At 40.4% G+C, this 12,384-nt stretch overlaps 1 protein-coding gene across 3 annotated transcripts in view; it reads left to right on the top strand.

Moving 5' to 3' along the window:
• Positions 1-12,384, top strand: part of sbf2 (SET binding factor 2) — a 112,557-nt gene that overhangs the window by 57,505 nt on the left and 42,668 nt on the right. For all 3 annotated transcript variants that reach the window (XM_015031415.1, XM_015031413.1, XM_015031416.1), the window contains exons 9-17: positions 58-171; positions 309-386; positions 677-790; positions 1,643-1,771; positions 2,139-2,237; positions 2,553-2,757; positions 3,208-3,317; positions 4,139-4,288; positions 10,697-10,765. In XM_015031415.1, the coding sequence (XP_014886901.1) occupies positions 58-171; positions 309-386; positions 677-790; positions 1,643-1,771; positions 2,139-2,237; positions 2,553-2,757; positions 3,208-3,317; positions 4,139-4,288; positions 10,697-10,765 (1,068 nt within the window). The remainder of the gene's footprint in view (positions 1-57; positions 172-308; positions 387-676; positions 791-1,642; positions 1,772-2,138; positions 2,238-2,552; positions 2,758-3,207; positions 3,318-4,138; positions 4,289-10,696; positions 10,766-12,384) is intronic.

The raw sequence follows: 12,384 nt of genomic DNA, 5'->3' as shown, positions 1-12,384 counted from the left end.
TATTAATTTATTAATTATAAATTATTTTTTTTTTTTTTTTTTTTTTTTTTTGATCAGCTGGATGTTATTATCGCTGACCTGGATGGAGGAACTATAAAGATTCCAGAGTGCATCCACCTGTCCTTGCTCCCTGAACCTCTTCTGCATCAAACTCAGTCTACTCTGTCCCTGGTAAACATTTTCTCACACAGCTTTACAGTATTTTCTTGTGTATGCACATCTTTTGAAAGAACGTCAATAAATATGAACTGAAAATTAATAAAACATGAGGAGATTTTTTTTTTATTATTATTATTTTTCTGTTTCAGGTGTTGCACCCTGATTTGGAGATAGCTGACAATGCATTTCCTCCGCCACGCACGGCACCCTCCAACCTCAAACTCCTGGTAAGTGATGCACACCATGACCTGGCAACATTCATGATTCTTAAGATGTCTCATTTTGAAGAGCAGACGGCCTCCTGTTCCCCTCTGAAAGTGTTGGGGGGGGGAGGCAGTCTGTTCTTCTCAGAAATAGTTTCTTATCAGAAAAAGGTCATTGCTGGAGTAAGGGCACTGACAGTAACCCATTACCTTAAAGACAAACAACATGACTGTTGCATAATTAACTTATCAGACTGCATTTGTAGCATAGTTTTTTGATGAGTAATTACTTGGTGTTTGCGTGTGCGTGCCAGGACAAAGAGGTGAGGGCTGTCTTTCTCCGGCTGTTTGCACAACTCTTCCAGGGCTACAGGTCTTGCCTGCAGCTCATCCGCATCCATTCGGAGCCTGTTATTCACTTTCACAAGGTGAGAAGTTTCTCGTATGGGATTGCCACGGGCAAAAATTGAGCAAAAATAAAAATTTCCAACTTGTCCCCTTAAATAAACTTGTTAAGCAATTTCTCCTCATAAAACACGTTGTTCCTTTAATCTGCCAAGAATGTTTTAGTGAGCTATGTGGGCGGATTTACACAAAGACCTGACAGATAAACTTGTCAGGGGATGTATAATGTTTGTGTTTGCATGCGCATGTGTGAGTATGCATATTGTTTTAAATGTGTCATGTGGGGGGGAACCGTGACTCTTCGCCGATGCTATCCTTCTGTTTATCAAAGTGTCGCATGAAGAACTGTAAACCCGGGCACAGACCAACCGGTGGAGTGCCATATGAAACGCATTAGGTTTGCCATTTTCTTTTGTGCCGGGACTTTTGTTTGTTCGTGTCTGTGGTGTCTCCGTTGTAAGCCATTAGCACATCATCCTTAAAGTACCCCACATGGATCACATTATCAACTAAAGCGCTGCCTGGAATTTCTGACTGGAGTGTTTTATCTCTTCTGCCCACAAGCACAAATAATTACACAAGAAAATTAAATTCATTTGCATGCAGTTATTTATAATAACTAGATTTATTTCCCTTTTTTTGTGTGCGTGCAGAATAACATGTTTTCAACTATAAAAAAAAAAAACCCTTGCAGAGATTTTATTTATTTTTTTTTTTTTGGGTGAGGGCCTGGGGGGGGAAATATTTGATCACATCTAAAACTGCTGTGATCACAGTGCTTGTTTTTTATTCTGCAGTAAATCTCTCGGAATAGGATCGCATTGCTGCCATCTGTGTTGAATTGTAACCCCTGTTAAAATGCTGACATTTTCCAGACTGCCTTCTTGGGCCAGCGAGGCCTCATTGAGAACGATTTCCTGACCAAGGTTTTGGATGGCATGGCCTTTGCTGGCTTTGTTTCGGAGAGAGGTCCACCTTTCCGAGCCTGCGATCTCTTCGATGAGGTACGGCGCCACCAAACACCAAGTACAGGTCTAAAGAAATGTTCACGCAGCAAGTTGCTTAATAGCCATTTGTAATTGAGGCTCAGCTTGTTCTACTATTTAGTTATTTCTGTAGCGGTTACATTTACATTTCGTATTTTAAATACCTTTATCAAATACCTACTTAAATTGATCTCTTATTTTGTCACAATTATAGATATGCTAAATAACTTGCACATGCAGCTTCAGTTCCCAATTGTACTTTTATCTATTTAATAATATAAGAGGTTCAAAGCACAATTTAGGTCATTAGAGAGATGTGATTTATTTTATTTTTTTACCTGGCAGTTCGGGTGTCTTCTTTCTATCTTTCTGTTGTCCTTTTCAGCTGGTGGCCTTAGATGTGGAAAGCTTTAAGGAAGAGGAAGCTAACCCTGTCATGCTGCAGAAGCGCATCAGGGAGCTCTCAGAGCAGCTCTTCAGAAATGTAAGGCTTCATGCGAAAAAACAAAAACACATCCAGTATTTCTGGTTAAAAAGAAGTGCAGACACTTTACATCAGGAGTGGGAAATTAATTTTCCTCAGAGCGTACATTACTAACTATAATTGGTGTCGATGACTGAATAATTCCACATGCATAATCATTGATAAGCTGTGAATAGGATTTTTTCATCAGTGTCTGTTAAGACTAATCATTTCAGGTGAACAATAGAATGTAACATATTGATGACTCGAACTTTATTTTTAACACTTCAGTCTTATTCAATAATTTTTCTGATTTTCTTTGTGTTTGGTCTGTAGGAGAATCCCAACCCCCACATGGCTTTCCAGAAAGTGCCTCGGCCCTCTGAAGGATCCCACCTGCGCGTGCACCAGGTGCCGTTTCCTCTGCTCGATGATGAAAAGGTGGAGAAGATGCTGCAGGACGGTGTGGCGAAACACAGCCTTACTCCTGTTTCCACGCGACCGGAGAAGAAGTGTGTTGTTCCTGCCGGACCGGCCGTTGGTACGGTGTTATTCTAGTATTTTCCAGATCTGGACAAATAAAGAAAAATAATTTAAGAGTGTGGGAAATATTTGTATTTCCAGAGTCTATTTTCTCCTTTATCCCATTGTCTAAATAGCATGTCCATATTTCCATTCTTATTTCTTCGCATCTTTCCTTTTCTTCTTATTTTTCCTTTCTATTTTTATCCCTTCTTGCATATTTCCTTACTTTCTTTCCTTGTCATTTGTTTCATTGCTTCTATCTTTCTATCCTCTTTCCACCCAGTGTAGACGCACCTTCCTTAAAATCACAGTTATTTTTTTGTATTTTACATTTAATGGTCACAAAGGATTGGGGAGCTCTGGGAAGTTGAGTCTGGAATTTAATATGAAATATGTGGTAATCCTTTTTGTATCAGCTTTTTTTTTTCTAACCACCAGTGAATTCTCTCCTTGTTTTCTGTCTTAGTGTCAATTATGGGCAAATGTGGCTCAGTGTTTAACAGCGCTCGCAGGCTGGAGGTGGTGAAGAGCTGCATTTCCTTCATCTTTGATAACAAGACCCTGGAGACTGAAAAGGTGATTCTCCCCGTCTTTCATCGGAGAAGCTAATCGTCCTTTAAAGAAGCTCCTTAGCCAAGAGCATCTTTCCTCTGAGTCACACCACACTGAGCTGTGAACAGCTCTCCACTTTTATCACTGTAATATGTCCCAGCTGGGACACAGGCACTAGACTAGATACTGTGGATCATTAATCAGCTCTTTTTGGACGTATTCCCAGAAACGGTTTATTTAGTAAATTCATATTTTAGCATAGAAGATCATCAGTTTGTGTGTCTTTCTCTGTGTAATGGCATGCATGAATTGTTGCCATTGACTTTGTGTATCCCAGTTGTTTCATAAAGGTGTTGTATAATCCCTGCCTGCGTCTTCAGGAGATTTTCAACTTAAAAGGTCAAAAACCACCATAAGCAGGTCAGCATGGAGCAAGTCAATGGATACATCTTTAACTGTTAGAACATGATCTGTTCCTCCACCTCCAAAACGTAATAAACTAATTTCCAGTAGCCTCACAAAAAAAAAACTCAGAGCTGCCCAACATCAGCTAGCCAGGCTGAATCTAAGAGGCATTCTCAGCAAGGTGAAGAGCCTGAGAACCGAGCAATGGCAGTGATGACCGACCGATATATACGGTAGTTTCATGCTATTTGCCCAAAAGGCGTGGCTTCAGTGGCGCAGGGGCGTGATATCCCATATTCACGTGTTGTACTGAGTAAATCGACTGAGACTACAGACAAACTACAGACATAAATTGCAACTTCTCTTATCAGGTTACTTGCGTAATTTTCCGACTGCTCTTCACGTTTTATTCGTTCATTTGTGGACCTCTGCGTTGACAGACCCTTCCTGCTGCGCTGCGTGCGCTGAAAGGAAAGGCAGCACGCCAGTGTCTTACCGACGAGCTGAGCGTCCACGTTCAGCAGAACAGAGCCATACTGGACCACCAGCAGTTCGACTACATTGTTCGGATGATGAACTGCGCCCTTCAGGTGAGTTGCTTCACAGTAAGTGGTTTGTACACAGGAGTAGGCGTAAACCAATAGGAAATCCTCACAGTTAGTTGAGTGAAAGCATCACGTCATCAGAGCATTTACTAAAACATTTTAAAGTTAAACTGTATATCATGAACTGAAGATTCATGATCTTTAGTTCATGAATCTAAAGATCATGACAGGAAAGACTTGAGACGTGGTTTAAATTTGTAGCACAAATACTTGTGACTTGATCTGAAGTTGGGGTCGGGGGGGGGGAGTCTTCAGTGTGACAGGGAATTGAGAAAATCCCTGTCTCGCTGTTTTTCATATCAGGAAATATAAAAAAAAAATTACCCTTTTTTTTGAGGTAGGAAAAGTGTTTGGAGCCATTTTTTCCCCCCCAACAACAGTTTAAGACCATTGAACTGTGAGAACAGAAAGGTTGAAAATATTGGTGAATTTGAAATGGTAATCCTTTTAAAACCTCGAAATGCTCATTGACACATGAATGTCTTCCAGATGTCTGAGAATGCATTTGTGGTGAGAAGGTAAAACATCCTGTTTAGTCATGAAATGCAACGCAATTTAACAAAGCCTAATTGTGAAAATCTGATGATGTTCAAACAAAAATTTAATACAGAAAAAAAATTACATATTCAGCTGTGATCAATTAATGATGTGTGATGTATTTATTTTTTGTATTTTTAAAATTAAATTAATATCTCTCTAATAGTCTTATCATCTCAAAAAAAAAAATCTTTGTAATAAATTAAACGTGTATGTTTGGAATATGTTATCCATGTAATACATTTTAGAAACAATAGTTCTCCCTTTTGTTCCCCAGACTGTTTGTCTCTTCCTGGTGCTTCCGTTCTTTAGCATCCTGTGGAAGTGTCAGCGATGTTTCATAACGAGTCGTTACTCACCCCATGCAGCCGGGTCCTTACTGGTAGTTCTTCATGTTTTACTGCCCTGAATCAGCTCATTCCAGAGATTTTATTAACCTGAAGCTCTCCTCACTGAGTGCAGCTTTTATTGAGAGGGACGTCAGATTCCAAGCATTCCTTTCCCCTAAAACATATAGGAATATGCAGAGAACACGGATGTCTATTAGACGTGTCGTTTATATATGAATCCATATCAAATTGCTCTTTGTCGGTGCAAGAAGATGCAAAAGTAGCTTTCAGTTTATCAGTAAACGTATTTATCTCAAGATGGGTAGGTCCAGACTTTAAACATGTGTAAGCACAGCCTGAAATTTGTTGGTCATGACTATATAATTATACAGAAAATAAGAGTTTCTGAGGGAGTCTCAAGGAATGTTTCCCCTTCATGATTCCTTCTGGCAGCCCGCTGAAAAAAGAAGTGATCTACAGCAATATGTGGAAAAAAGTAATTATTAAACACATGGAGAAGAGATCTGATGTAGAGTGCACTTTTTGTAAAACGAAACAAGGGGTAAATGATAGTCTGGCTTTCTGTGAGGTCTGTTTGTGCCTCTAATTGATTGATTTTGAATGTTTTTGTCATCAGGTTTGTTTAGATGCCAAGCAGGCTTGTTTCTGCCCTCGGTTCAGTTTCTTCTGCCATGGGGGTGTCAGCCGCAGACGGTCTGCGGAATAAATATAAATAGAAAATGCCGTGGCCAGTAATTAGTTTCAGATTTTGGAGTGACCTCTCCTTCAACGTCCTGTCACGTCAGAACCACCCCCCTCAGAAAAAGACGTTCCAAGCGGATCTGTTTGCGTGTGTGACGTCCGCTGTTAAAAATGTTTCTTTGTCTAATGGCAGCGTCTGTTCTCATTCCAATTTCTGGAAAATGTGTTAATATGACACATTGATCTGCAGTGACATCACCGATCTGAGGCCGGTCACAGCATTTGTCGTGAGCTCCAAGCTAACAGTCTCCCCCCCCCCCCGCAATGTTTAGATTTGTTTCTCTTTGAAAGGTTTTCACAGCTGCGGGAAGTGACATAACAGTTTACAGCAGTTTAAAGGTGGCGTCCTTCCTTTTTTTTTTTTTTTTTAAATACCTTTTATGTGTTTTGTCTTTCAGGAAAAAATGTTGACACATGATCAGGAATGAAGTGATGTTACTCATTTTTTCTGTTTAGACTGTTTTAATCAGGTCCTGTGCCGTTTCTCTCCCATTAATCACACACGGCACTGACCTTCGCTGAGGCATTTACTCATTTCATTGCACACTAATTAGTTTGTTTGCGTGCGCGAGTGTGTGCGTGTGAGTGTGTGTTTGTACACACAGGTCAATGCTGCAGCTTTTAGAAATTAACATTGTGCAAGCCATGTGGGGGGAATGAGCCCTGCTGTGGATGTGTCGTGGCATCTCAAACATTTCCTGTCAGATAGGATTATGAGCCCTCTGCGCTCTTATGGCCGAGGGCCTCACCATGGTGCTCAGAAAAACACTCTGAAACGCAGTTTACTGTGAGGCGGGAAGTCCGCGAGCAGCGGCTCCAACGGCACGCAGTCCGTGAGCTCGCTACGGCTGGAGCAGAGCACACGTTAAACACAGATGTTCTTGGAGGAGAAATTTGTACATGTTTTCGTTTATTGCCCTGAAATCTGACTCCTATCAACAGAGTATATGTAGCCGTCATTTGAGGAGACTTGAAATTCGTTCAGCGTTTGCTTTGTGAGATTTTTGCATGCTTTAGATCAAATATGATTCTCCTGCTGTGAGAGCAGGGCCCCCCTTTCTGCCTCGTTGGCCTTGATAGCTATGACCTTTTATGTGCCGGGGACACTGGGAATCTCTGCCCGGTCTCATTCCCATAACTGTTTCCTTAGGATATTCACAACTAAAAAAAAGTTAAATATCTCTAATTGGTTTTCATGCTTTGTCAATAAAATCTGTTTTGTGCAATTCATTCTTCGTCCCATTACTTATAGTACAAACTCCTTCACCATTTGCATGCTAATGTTTTATAGCTTTATATTCCTGAAATCCAACATGACTATAATTCTTGCAGTTTCTGAGTAATGTCATTGAGTGTAAAGGTTAAAAATTCCTCTGGTTTATTACAGAAACATCAAATAAAATGGGTTTCGATAAAAAAAAACTCAAGTTATTGATTAACACTGAACAAGAAGAGGATAAAACCTCAAATTAAAGGTATCTTGGCGTTGGACTCGTACCAGTTGAACTCTGTTTTGTCCTTCAAAACTGCATCATATTCCTTGTTCCCTGGATTCAATAGGTTGTCTGAATCATTCCTCTGAGAGTTTGGTCACCTGCTGGTCAGGCCTTTGATGCTATGGAAGTCCTGCAGGGAGCAACTTCTGGCTCTAGCGCCAGGCACGCTAGATGGCAGGCAAGGGTGGAGGTCTGGGCATGCAGTAGAAATCTTTATTGTAAAGTTATAGTCTGGCGCCTGAATAAATTTCAGTTTCTTATCTTGTATGAACCATTGAGACCCCTTCAGGTCATTTGTCTTGTGTTCTCAGGACCAGAACTGAAAGTGGAGGCAGCATCTAGTTTACATGCTCGTCTGATTCAACTTTCTGCAAATCTGAAATGTGCAGAAACCTCCTGCTCCTTTTAATTCGAGACTGAAAACCTGACTGTTTCCTTCAGCTTTTTCTTTATTTGTCCACTGACCTCTATGACAGATGTATTTTCATCCCAGAGGTTTCCTGGAAAGTGAAACTTTTCTCAAACTCACAGGAAGTTGCTCTTTCTTCACATCCTGCATGCTTGCAAACACAGCCTCCTTTTTTTTCTGTCTTGTTTGTTTGGCTGCATACGTGTCAAAGAGAGAATAGCTGTGTTAGTCATCCTCGGCATTCCTCCTCCAGGAGTTTCAGGAATTAGGAATGATGGTGAGACATTCACTAAATAATGGAAGGAAATGAAGACAGCGGGGTGTCCTCTAGAACAGACGTGCAGAGTGACAATTACTCCTCACTCTCATTCTTGAAATCCCTAATAGGTTAACATGCTATTCCCCACCGCGGTGCGCTGCGTGCTTCTATTCAACCCAGTGACGACTACTGAGCCCTCAGTATAATACCGTCTCAGCTTTCACTCGTCAGTCTAATCTCATGCCATGCCATCATGTCTGGATTTCACTGCTATCTCTCGGCTGTGTTAGTTGACCTTCAAAGCTTCTATTAGCTTCTCTGTTAAAGATAAATGTAAAGATTTGACAAAGATGAAAGTAAAGCTGAAGTGGTCTCTTTGTAGTTATGTGGGGGGAAAAGTATTTCCACCCAATATGTTTTTTTTTTTTTTCCTTCAGTTTTGGCTTCTTTATTTTTTTTTGGCAGACTTGAATGTTTCAGATCATCAAATTAAAACAAGAAGGAAAGACTGGGCATTTCACAACATCTCAAACCATTTTAAGTGCAGACTTTGGCTAGGCCACTCTAAAACTAATTTTGGTTTTTTTGGTTTTGCCATTCTAATGTGAACTTGCTGGTGTGCCCTGGATTATTGTCCTGCTGCATGTCACACATCTGCTTTAGCCTATCAAGATCGTCAGGTAGAGAGCAGTTTTCGTGCTGCCATAAATTGCAGCAAGTCATGAACGTCCTAAAACCACAAAGTGGCCCCAGACCATCACACTACCACCACAGTGTTGGACTGTCAGTGTGATATTCGTATTCTGAAATGAAGGTTCACCGCTGATGAATGTTTTCTCTCGTTGTAGTTCGCTCGTCACAAAGGATTAAAAATGGAGTTGCAGCCTGATAGAAGTCAATAATGTTGTTAAATTTCTTTAGATCAGGCTGTGATGCTTTTGAGATCTTATCACTTATCATTGTGCCAGACACAGGCTGTTTCTTTTCTTAACGGATGAAATTATTTAAATACAGCTGAGTTCACTGCCTTAAAAATATATTTGATCTGAAATATTTAAGCATGACAACAACATCAAAAACAGAATAAACATGTAGATGTGGAATTTCCTTTTTCCGAGTATTTAATATAAGATATGACGAGGTAGAATATTGGGAAGTGTTCTTTATTTTTATCGCAGCGGAAGCCATTTTGAAAGCTCATCCCTTCCCGCTAATTTTCAGTCTCATCAGGTTTATGTTTCCGGTGGAATTTCGGCGGTATGTTATATTCACACTTTTTTTTTTTTTTCTGTTAATTTCCACTTGTTGTTCTGTTTGACTGCGGTCCATGAACTCCTGTGACCTGTGGCATTGTTATGGATGCTGGTAAACAAAACTTTGGTGCCGCTCCAACAAGCTGGAACATTTTACCGCAACCCAAATGAGAAAGAGGAAAAAAAAGATGCTTGTGACAAGTAAAACATAAACTATGTTGCTTGGTCGACAGGGGGGGCAAGGCTTTCATGTGTTTCGCATTTTCTCCCTCGGTACATTCTTGTCATAAGGAACGGCGGTAACAGATCCCCCCCTCGCTCCGTTGCTGACCATGATCTGAAGGAGTAGCATTCCTTTGATCTTATCTCACAGTATTAGGAAACTGCAGCTGTTCAGTTAATATTTCTAGATGTTTGCATTTACAGGCGATGGATGGAAAAACGCAAAAGTTGCGTTTGATGAACTTGTTTTCTATCTGAGGCCACGCTGGGGGTTAAGAGGTCAGAATCAGGGCTGCTGTTTGCAGGGGGTCTTAAATCAAGCTTCCTCTGGCCATTCTTCTTCAGCAAATAAATCCCAACACAGCTTACCAGAGATAAGAACCAATTTCCTGTGAGTCAAGTAGTTTTTAACCCAACATGCGTATTTTCTACCTATTGTTTGAAAAGTTTAGTTTGGGCCCCTAATCCTCTCTCCTTTAAGCCTCTTAATGCACCCTTCATCTGAATACCTTTGTCTTGAACAAGCAAGTCCTCATTATCAATAGAAAACGCTCTCTGACTAATTGTGTCTGCTTGACGTCTTTTAATTTCACAGACAACATATTTGGATTTTCTGCAACATTTTGTCATTTATTTGAATTAGATTCGTATGACTGTTTAGTTCAAGAATGCTAACTGTGACACTGTCAATAATCTGACCAAAAGTGACTCTTGACAATTGTGTCAAGGAGGGGGGATTATATAAGTTTATTGAAAGCACATGGCCTAATAATGGAGTGAGAGTTTTGGCAGGCCTTTTTTTGAGCTTTGCCCAGACTTTATGTAACGCTTTTGATGAAGATGGATCGTTTGCACTCCTGGTTTCGCCACAGATCACGTCTCCGTGGTTTCTTATTTACAGCAGGTTATCAGTTATCCACTTAGATCATGCCAGTTCTGATCCAGGAATATGGTGTTCATCCTTTTTGCTTAAATAAAACTGAAGGCTCTCTAGCCACTGTGTGTCTATCCTTTGTGTGAGGGAAATCAGTGCTTCTAGGTTTTCAGGAGGAATGATGAAAAGTTGCTCAGAGTTTGTAATATTTGCTGCCGTTTTGTCTCACACTTCCTCTCGTCTGTCCTGCAGGACTGCTCCACCTCCGAGGAGTTTACAGTAGCTGCTGCCCTGCTGCCCCTGTCAACAGCCTATTACAGGGTAAGGAAACTCCTGGAAAACAATAATACATGAGCCTTCAGGCTGGAGAATCAACCAACCTACAGTACTCGTGTAGTCCTCTGTCTCTACATCTCTCTGATCTAGAAAGTGTTGTCGTCAAATTATTTTTGTCACCTATAAAATCGCAACTGTGGCGGGACTGAGGTTGGATGAGAGCAAACCAATGAGGCTGAACGAACTAGAAAAAAAAACAAGAGTGGTCAAACATCTTTCCTTCTAGGTATGTACACATAAAATAGAAACAAACCACTTGTGATTTGAGAGTATTCCACATATTTTACAACATACAATCAAGAATTTGTAAAACTAAATTATTACCAAAAAAACAGCTTTTTTTTTTTTCTTTGAATCTGTAAAAAGTTGGAAATACTCACTGTGATGTCACCATTCGGTGTATCCACATTGACACTTGGTATTACTTATAATCAAAGGTCTAAATGTTTTAAATATGACTCCAAATCCAATATGGTTTCCACACTCTTAAAAATAATGGCGATAGACTGTTAATTTCTCCTGCTGATGGTTTGTGTGTCATTGACACAGACAATAATGTCCAACCTCTGTTAGTGAAAAGAAAAATGCATCATTATTAGACTTCTGCACTGTGTAGCTGTAACACAGGATACATCATCATCGTCAGACAGGTATGTATTTTATTGTTGTTTTTTTTCTGAGCATACTCGAACCAAACTTTAAACGGCGTACAGATCGGTTAAATACCATGATTTACTTGAATAAATTACTCTAGAGTTGACAGATATTTGGACATGTGCGTCTGGAATTTGAAATTGTTCAAAATGTTCAGGAACCCTGAAGGTACGACTGATGTGAGATTCTCCAGGGGAGGGACAGCTGTTTTAACCTGTAACCTCTGCAGATTTTTCAGCATGCACATAATCAGCGCAGCATGTGAAAGCTCCCACAGAGAAGCGTGAGGAACAGACTGTGGCCTTTGGCTCCTAAATCATAACATCGGTGAGGTGTAGCTGCAGCTTTCACCACAACAAGGTCCTTCCAGCTTGCCAGTTGCTATAGCAGTAGACACAACTCTCCAAACTGGGCTTTTGTCAGATACCAGTCCTGCGTCCTGATGGGGCAGTACTGAGACCTGACCCGCTGAACATCAGCACATGATTCATCTGCTTTGGATGCCACTGGCTGAGGAAAGTTTCCATAATAAGCCATATGTTTCTTCTTTTTCTTCCCGTTTGCCGTCTTAGGGCTTAGAGCACTCAGAATTGGTAAATTTTGTAAGTGTTTCCTTGCTTACTTTGGTAAACCATGTGACAATTACACCCCAAGCAAAAACCCTAAGAAAATAATTACACCACAGTGGTTCCCCACTGTTTTAATGAGGAGATTAGGGGATGATTTGCTGCTGCTTTAGACTTGCAGCCTGTTGGAAGGAATGATGTTTAAAAAAAAAAAAAAAGTGTTCTTTGCTTTGTTATTCTCAAATAATTGAAACCTCTGACAGGTTTCAACACTGGCTCAACCGAAATGGGCGAAAAGTAAAGTAAGGTCAGGAAGGAAACGTGCCAAAGTATATTTATTCTTAGTTATAATGGCACATGGACTGTGGAGTGATCAGCAAAGAT

Source organism: Poecilia latipinna, unplaced genomic scaffold (genome assembly GCF_001443285.1).
Source record: "Poecilia latipinna isolate Pla-1442-1.1 unplaced genomic scaffold, P_latipinna-1.0 Scaffold207, whole genome shotgun sequence".
Taxonomy (NCBI): domain Eukaryota; kingdom Metazoa; phylum Chordata; class Actinopteri; order Cyprinodontiformes; family Poeciliidae; genus Poecilia; species Poecilia latipinna.
The sequence above is the reverse complement of the archived record's forward strand: the minus strand, read 5'-3'. Positions and strand labels throughout refer to the sequence as shown.